The sequence below is a fragment of the Sinocyclocheilus anshuiensis genome, unplaced genomic scaffold (genome assembly GCF_001515605.1).
Source record: "Sinocyclocheilus anshuiensis isolate Anshui unplaced genomic scaffold, SAMN03320099.WGS_v1.1 scaffold516, whole genome shotgun sequence".
In the NCBI taxonomy this organism is placed as follows: domain Eukaryota; kingdom Metazoa; phylum Chordata; class Actinopteri; order Cypriniformes; family Cyprinidae; genus Sinocyclocheilus; species Sinocyclocheilus anshuiensis.
In genome coordinates, this window is record NW_015554079.1 from 254,957 (window position 1) to 262,961 (window position 8,005).

The window sequence follows — 8,005 nt, forward strand, 5'->3', positions numbered from 1 at the left end:
CTTTTATGAAAAGTGCCATGGGATTTTGAATGACCACAGAGAGTCAGGACCTCGGTTTAACATCTCAACCGAAGGACAGTGCTTTTTACAGTATAGTGTCCCGTCACTATACTGGGGCGTTAGGACCCACACAGACCAAAGGGTGAGCACCCACTGCTGGCCTCATTAACACCTCTTCCAGCAGCAACCTAGTTTTCCTTGGAGGTCTCCAGGCTCAACCCTCCTTAGCTTCAGTGGGCAACCAGTCTTGGGCTACAGGATTATATGGCTACCACAATTGCGCAGGCAATAGCCACCTTTGGCTAGATTTGAAGGAGATCAAGGACACAGACAAAATCGCCTTCCTTGACTCCCCAGTCTCCCCTAAGCGTTTCAGCTCCGCGGCTGGTTCAGGTCACCAGATGGCTTCATCTTCCCAGCAGCCTGCAAAGCTCTCGCTGTCTCCAGCTCAGCCTTGGCCAAAATCAGAGCCTGGGGGGTGGTGTAGCACCCTGAGCCACAGAAGTCATCTCGATCTCTATGCAGAGAGAAAAAGAAGAGGGCCAGGTCGTGCTGAGGCCGGACCACCCAAAATGAAGTCTCATGCTCGCTTTCCAATTCCCCGTTTAGCTCCGGGTTATGTAAGTGTTGTTCATTCTGTGGCCATCCTTCCCCATTTACCCGAGCAAATTACCACTGGAATAGCGGAACCACATACTCAAAATATCAATACTATGAATGTCAGTTCCCTGCCTCCATGCAGCGACCTGCCACTCGGAAATCTCAGACCACTTGCCGCCCGGCTCCAGGCTTGGGAAGCCATTCTGGGCATGTCAAGCTGGGTTCTGCAGACCACAGAATGAGGCTACAATTTGTTCGGCTACCTCCTCGCTTCAGAGGTTCTTTTTGACAATTCACATGTTCTCCAGGCCAAGTGCAAAGTCTGTTTGCAGAGGGAGCCGTAGAGATGGTCCCCCCAGTGAACAGCGAGCTTTTAAAGCCATTACTTCCTTGTTCCCAAGAAAGGTGGTGGGCTCAGGCCTATCCTCGATCTTGAATGCCTGAATCAGGCCCTAATATAGCGCCCGTTCAGGATATTAACTTTAAAGCACATCCTTGAGCAAATATGCCCAGGGGGCTGCTTTTTATCGCTGAATCTGAAAGATGTTTACTGTCACATCCAGATAGCCCCTCATCACAGACCATTTTTGACATTTACGTTCAAGGAGGTGGCTTATCAATACTCCTCCATTTCGGCCTGTCTCTGGCGCATACACTTGGTGGAGTGCATCGATGCGGCTCTTTCCCCTCTGAGGCAGATGGGAATCCCCATTATGGGCTGTCTTGTCAACTGGCTGGTGTTAGCTAGATCGGAGCTGGAACTTCTCACTCACAGGTCGCTGCTGCTCAGCCACCTGAAGCCTTGCGTCTCCCAGCCAGCGAGTAGTCTGCCTGGGCACAAGTATTGTTTCGTCCCAGATGTGGGCCTGAGTCGCACCAGAACACTCACTGATAATTCAGCAGCTAAAGGCATTGTTCCAGTTCTGACTCAAAGCCTGTATACCGTCCCACGGTTGGTGCCTGGGACATCTTCACCTCAAAGTTATCCACAGCTACATCAGTGCCGTGGCTCCTTGCAAAACCCTTTGTCTGTTTCAGACATGCATCCCATTGGGACAGACCTCCAGAAGGAAGGTAGTCAGGACAGATGCCTCCAAGGTCGGGGAGCTCCCGTAGAACCGGGCCTGTGTCAGGTGACACTCCCTTTATAGGAGGGTGAGACACCTCCTCCTATGGGCACAGTGCAACCTGCTCTCACTGAGGGCAGTTCACGTGCCCGGCAGGCTGAACCAAGGTGCGGACATGCTGTCCAAGGGCAATGTAGCTCCAGGAGAATGGAGACTACTCCCCCAGACGGTTCAAATGATCCAAGTTAATTCAGTTCCTATTGGCAGCTCCTTGACCAATCCCATTGAGGACGGTTTTCCTCTCTCAAGCGAGAGGCATGATTTGGCATCCCTGGCCCGAGCTGTGGAGCCTTCATGTCTGGCCCCTTGATGGGAGTCTTTACAGCTCCCTGTGAGAATGACTAACACCTTTTTGGAGGTTAGAGTCAGGCACAAGTCATCACCTTTCTAGCTCTTCCTAACCCAAAGGAAGAGTGGGGTCCCAATTTACTCTTAGAGTGAATGTTGAGTGCTCTGGCTACTTTCTGCACTCAGAGCAGCTCGTTTTATGCTTCAGAGAGTGCTCTAAAAGACTGCCAATCACGAAGCAGGATAGATTTCTCTGGATAGTTGACACTATAGCCCTGGCTTATGCCACAGTGGGCTTACAATGTCCTATTGGAGTAAGGACCCACTCCTCCAGAGGAATGGCCTCCTCCTGGGCTTGGCCCAGTGGAGTTTCAATTGGTAAAGTCTGTGCGGCAGCCTGCGGCTCTTTGCCATCTACCTTCACCAGATTTTATAACTTGGACGTCCCTGCCCTTCAGGTACAGACTTTTTCCCTTTAATTTACCTAATCCCCTATATTAGTGGGAAAGGTCTTGTATGTAGACCCCAGCCTAGTGGCTTGGACCTCATGATTGGCTCATGCCTTTTAGGAGCCCTCATTATGGGTGCTCTGGGGCTGGGCTCACAGAGAGGCTTTGTTCTGCACTTGCATATAGCACGGTGCAATTGGATGCATTCCCCATTAGCGTTTAACACATCGGTAGAGACTATTCGAAAGGGAATGCTCTGGTTACTAATGTAACCTCGGTTCCCAGAGATAAGGGAAGGAGTGTTGCGTAAGCTGCAGTGCTGCTCGCGAGTCAATGAGTGCTGTTATCAGTCAAAAGAGTCTGATGATTTGCACTTATATAGCAGTCGGCTCCACCCCTTTTGGCGGGCTGAAGCACCATTTGTTTGTACAGCTCGTGTAAAACGAATATGGACAAACAAGGCTTCAGTATCAGAGTAAACAGGAGTTTACCACATAAGCTTTCAATGCAACGCTTGTTTCCTTATCTCAGAGAGCCAAGGTTAGGTTAGTAACTGGAGATTAGTAACTGGAACGTTTTATCAATTAAAATGGCATTTCCAGCAGGGAATATCCATGGTAATTAAAATGCATTACTTTAACTTTGCATTATTCATAGTTTTTACCCACAGTTGCCTACCCTGTAGAGACTGTGACAAAGTATTTCATACAATGGAAAAAAATTAAAAAAGCTTAAAAAGCTTCAGTGTTACCAAAAATTTAGTTCACAAATAACTGACAGTCATTACCTATATATGATATTTCATTCAATACTGAAATTCAACTTTAGTAACTTACTTTTAGTGCCATCTGTGTCATGCACATTGTAGTTTAGAGAATCTCCTTCTTCTTGGCACATATTCAGTGAATTCAATTCAGTCTCTAACTGGATCATTGAATTGGTCAGTTGTTGTCTGGAGAACAGCTGTAACTGGATCTGTCACGTTCCCCTTAAGTTTCTGTTTTTGGATACAAATTTTGGTTTGTTCTTCTTTGTCCCTGTGCTTAGCTCCTGTCTCATTTGTTCCTGTTTCCAGTTTGTTTCCTTAGTTACCAATTAGTTAATTAAGTAATCCCACCTGTGCATTATTTTATCCCTCTTTATCCTGTGAATATATTACCCTCAGTTTTTTCAATGTCAAGGCCCCGATATACTTCAAATGAAATCGAAGAACGAACTGAAATGATGTCATTTCGGCCTGAACAAAATCAGGCCGAAACAAAGTTCATTTTGAGTTCATTTTGGCAGTTCGAAACAGCTCACCAAAGCGAACTTTTTGGGGGAGTTCGTTTTGCCTGCTAAACACCTTTGAGCTGCCATTGGTCCGTGGCAATTACGCAGTCGGTGGGTGTGTTCTGGAACTCCGCCTTCTTTGATGTGCGATTTTTTTCCCCCCGGTTCGTTTCTAATTCCACGGAGGCCAGACAGGTGAACACATCTCCGCGACTATCTTGCGGGGCTGTGCACGGTCCAATTTTGAATGTTTCAGCCACACTTTGTTGCGTGGCCCCACAAGCTAGTACTCGGAGTGTCAAGGCCAGTCTCTCCGTAGTGGAAATCTGTGTCCTGTGCATTTTTGCCTGTTTCACATATGGCGATACCCTTTTCAAGAGATTGTCAAATCGCGCAGCGCACATTCTGAAGTATGAAAAACGCACTTCCTTATCTGTGCTCTGCATTTGCTGAATAAAAAGGGGGAAAATCGCCATCATTCTTTCTGTTTTCGTTAAGTGGACGCACATACCATCTACGTCGCTTGTTCTTGTTCTTTTTCTTTGCCATTGAATAGATCAATGCTACTGCCAGATGTTTACAAAACTGTTCTTCTCTCACAGCCGCCATCGTTGTTGTGTTTAGGGGGTACACGCGGGTGGCGTGACACATGTTTACAACACTGCCTCCAGCAGCGCGGGGGTGTCGGAATGTTCGAAAACAGTATACTGCCGCTTAGCCTTTTCGAACTTCTTTTTGCCCTCAAACGAAGAACGAAAAAGAACTTCGTTTGAAGTATATCGAGGCCTTTAGTTGTGTTAGTTTACTGTTATGTGTTGTCATCTTCTTTGTTTTTGTTTTCAATAAATAAAATGCTGCGTTTAGATTTCTCTCCTCTTCATGCCTGACCTGCCTTGATCAGGACGATTCAGTTCGCCAATAAATCATTCAGAGTGATTTGTAAACCGATTTAAAGGATCAGCTCTTTGATGAATCAGGCATTGCTATCACATCTTGAGCGGGCATCAGATTCTTTGGTGTCAAATAATGAGGAACGATATGTTTTTATAAAATGTAGTGGAGTAAAAAGTATGATATTAGGCTTTGGAATGTAGTGAAGCAATACAAAAATATCAAAAACCAAAATAAAAATACTCTGATAAGATTCTTGAAAAATGTTCTTCATTACAGTAACAAAGTAAAAATTACTTTCCACCACTGCTGTTTATACATGAGACTTCAAATTACACAAAATCTAAATAAATAAACTGTAAAAGTCCGTTTGCAAGAGCACTTTACAAAAAAGGTTCTACATGTCAGCATTACTTACTACATTAGGAATGTTTCAGCTTAATATTATGTATAAAAATAACCCTTAAGGTAACACTTTAGATTAGGGAACAATATTCACTATTAACTATGTGCTTATTAGCATGCATATTACTAGTATATTGGCTGTTTATTAGTACTTATAAAGCACATATTAATGCAGGACTAGATCCCTTAACCCTAGCTAAACATAACTACTGTAACAGATCTTCAACCTTCTGCCTTACTTATTATCAGTAATCAGCATATTAGAAGTTTATTGAGGGAAGACTCTTAGTTAATAGTGAATATGTGTTCCCTAATCTAAAGTGTAACCAAATACTTATTTTCATTGTTAAGTGAGAGCTGTGGTATGGTAACCATCAAGTTAGTTTTAACATTATGTTTTTCACCAAATTCTTTACTATCATTACGTATTAATGAATTAAAAAAAAACAAAAAAAACTTTGTCCCAGGATTGTGGTTGTGAACTGAGATAACTGAGATAGGACACAGTGAAAAAAAATCAATCTGTATGTTTCCCAGAGCTGTGTTTGTTCATGCAAAGCAATATAAAACAAAATTAATGTGGTTTGGAAAAAAACAAGGCAATAAAGACATTATATCTTCGGATGTATTTATTATTTTATTATTTATTTATTATTATTATTATTTATTTGTATGTATTTATTTATTTATTTTATTTGAGTTAATCTGAGAGTTGCTGTGTGTCGTTGTGTGTTTCAGATGAATGATGCTATGGGCTCTGAGTTGCCTTGGGTCTATTTTGTCAGTCTGGTCATTTTCGGCTCCTTCTTTGTCCTCAATCTAGTATTGGGCGTTCTAAGTGGGTGAGTTATTTAATCCAAATGCTCTTAACGTTCAGTTTCTGTAATTTCATAGATGCGCCCTTCAAAGTGCCATAACCAAAACAAAATTTCCATGGTCTATATCTGGGTACATGATCTCTTCCATACATACGTTGTTGCTAGTGTGAATTTGTCTGCATGTGTGCACCACAGAGAGTTCTCTAAGGAGCGTGAGAAGGCCAAGGCTCGTGGAGATTTCCAGAAGCTGCGTGAGAAGCAGCAGCTTGAGGAGGATTTGAAGGGATATCTGGATTGGATCACACAAGCTGAGGACATCGACCCTGATAATGATGAGGAGGGAGATCAAGAGGCCAAACGCAGCCGTACGTAAAAATGCAAGACTCATTTGTTTCTCCTCTTTTCATCTGTCTGAAGGTCTGTTGAAAGGCATGCTGCCATTTGGACACATATGATAAAAATGTAATGTTAGTCAAATGTAAGTTGTTCATCAGTTTATGCATACACTCAATCAAGGGCGTAAATTTCATCTAACAGTAGGGGGGGCAATAAACATACAATTTCTCAAGAGCAATTTTTGAAGGGGACACAAATAATACAGCAAAATTGTACTTGTAAGGATAGATATGTGTACATAGCATAGAGACCGTGTTTAAATATGAGTTTGGTTCATAGGTTCACCATGTGGTCATATTATAATTATTAAATTATTTTGCGTCCTCCACATAGTATTTTAGGTTTTGTCTGGGACTGAGGACGTCTCTTATTTAGATATTCAACCGCAGCAAGCCCACTGCACTTAACATCATATTGAGCAAAACCCAACACATCGGTAGATCTACAATATTAGCCTAATATCAGTTCACACACAGGCTTATCGCCCTGTTAGTTGCAGTGGGAGACTTACTATCCAATCAAGGTACGGTATTAAACAAGCTAAGCTAGGTAACCTTATAATCACTCATAGAAAAATACATTGGATATCATCATTTTTTAAATGACTAATTTATTAATGATCCAGCATAATCAGTATTAAAGAGAAAGAATCACTTCAACCAATGTTTAAAGTGAATAAAATAGCCTTGGCAGCCTACATACACATAACTACTGAAGCCCTCTGTTCTCTCCGCTGGACTCGTGTGTGTGTATCGGTATAAAGGGGGAAAGCAGGCAGTGGACCAAACCACTTCGAAGCAAGGGAGGGGGGGACTCAAAACATTTCTAAACTTAAATAGTTTTTTTTGCGTTTAGATTGCTTTACTACTTACACAATTATTTTAAGTATTTATGGGGGGTGTCCTGACCCCCCACCCCCCCCCGCGATTTACGCCCCTGCACTCAATGAAACCAGTCATGTTTTGTGTGAGCAGTGCTGTAGTTCAGTCTAAACGCAGTATGAGTCAGTAAGCAGATCGTGGCTTGCAGTAATGATTTTTAGGATACGTCTATATTAATCTGCATACATTTGAAAACTGAGTTTTTGTTTTAAAATGCTCTCCATCCACATTAGCGTTTTAAGCTGTTTTCCAAAAGTTTCTCATCCATGCTGAAACGTCGGAAAACGTTAAATTCGCCTTACTGCGCATGTGTAAAACCTCATAAAAGCTTACTGAGATGATACAGACAGAACAGACATAAGTTTTCATGCAATTCTTCTGGCAGGACCATTTATTTACGGAAAATATCTCATCATTCACTGACACACAGTCTGTGGTTTTCACCTGCCATTAGCTTGGATTCTTGATATTCTTTAGATGGATATAATTTACATTCCAGTCTTTCTCCATTGTGATCAGATCATAGACTGTTAAAAAGATAAACGACATGTACAACGACTTCCTTCCACTATAGAAAAGTGAAGCCAAAATATCTCAGTATGGCTGCTGTCATCTGGCAAACATAATGCCATTTGGAGCCCGAGTCTGTGCTGTAGTGATTCGTTTGGAGCCCAAGTCTGCGCAGTGGTGATTCATTTGGATCCAGAGTCTGCACAGTGGTGATTCGTTTGGAGCCTGAGTCTGCGCAGTGGTGATTCGTTTGGAGCCCAAGTCTGTGCAGTGGTGATTCGTTTGTAACCAGAGTCTGTGCTGTGGTGATTCGTTTGGAGCCCGAGTCTGCGCAGTGGTGATTCGTTTGGAGCCCGAGTCTGCGCAGT

At 42.9% G+C, this 8,005-nt stretch overlaps 1 protein-coding gene and 1 long non-coding RNA gene across 8 annotated transcripts in view; one reads left to right on the forward strand and one right to left on the reverse strand.

The window, feature by feature from the left end:
• The window catches only part of LOC107669025 (voltage-dependent L-type calcium channel subunit alpha-1D-like), a 107,805-nt gene that overhangs the window by 36,763 nt on the left and 63,037 nt on the right, over positions 1-8,005 (forward strand). For all 7 annotated transcript variants that reach the window (XM_016461118.1, XM_016461119.1, XM_016461117.1 and 4 more), the window contains exons 8-9: positions 5,771-5,874; positions 6,046-6,215. In XM_016461118.1, the coding sequence (XP_016316604.1) occupies positions 5,771-5,874; positions 6,046-6,215 (274 nt within the window). The remainder of the gene's footprint in view (positions 1-5,770; positions 5,875-6,045; positions 6,216-8,005) is intronic.
• LOC107669028 (uncharacterized) overlaps positions 569-8,005 on the reverse strand; it is a 25,870-nt gene continuing 18,433 nt past the window's right edge. Inside the window, exons 2-3 of the long non-coding RNA XR_001631940.1 lie at positions 2,729-2,737; positions 569-579 (exon numbers count right to left, since the gene is read on the reverse strand). This is a non-coding gene — a long non-coding RNA (uncharacterized LOC107669028). The remainder of the gene's footprint in view (positions 580-2,728; positions 2,738-8,005) is intronic.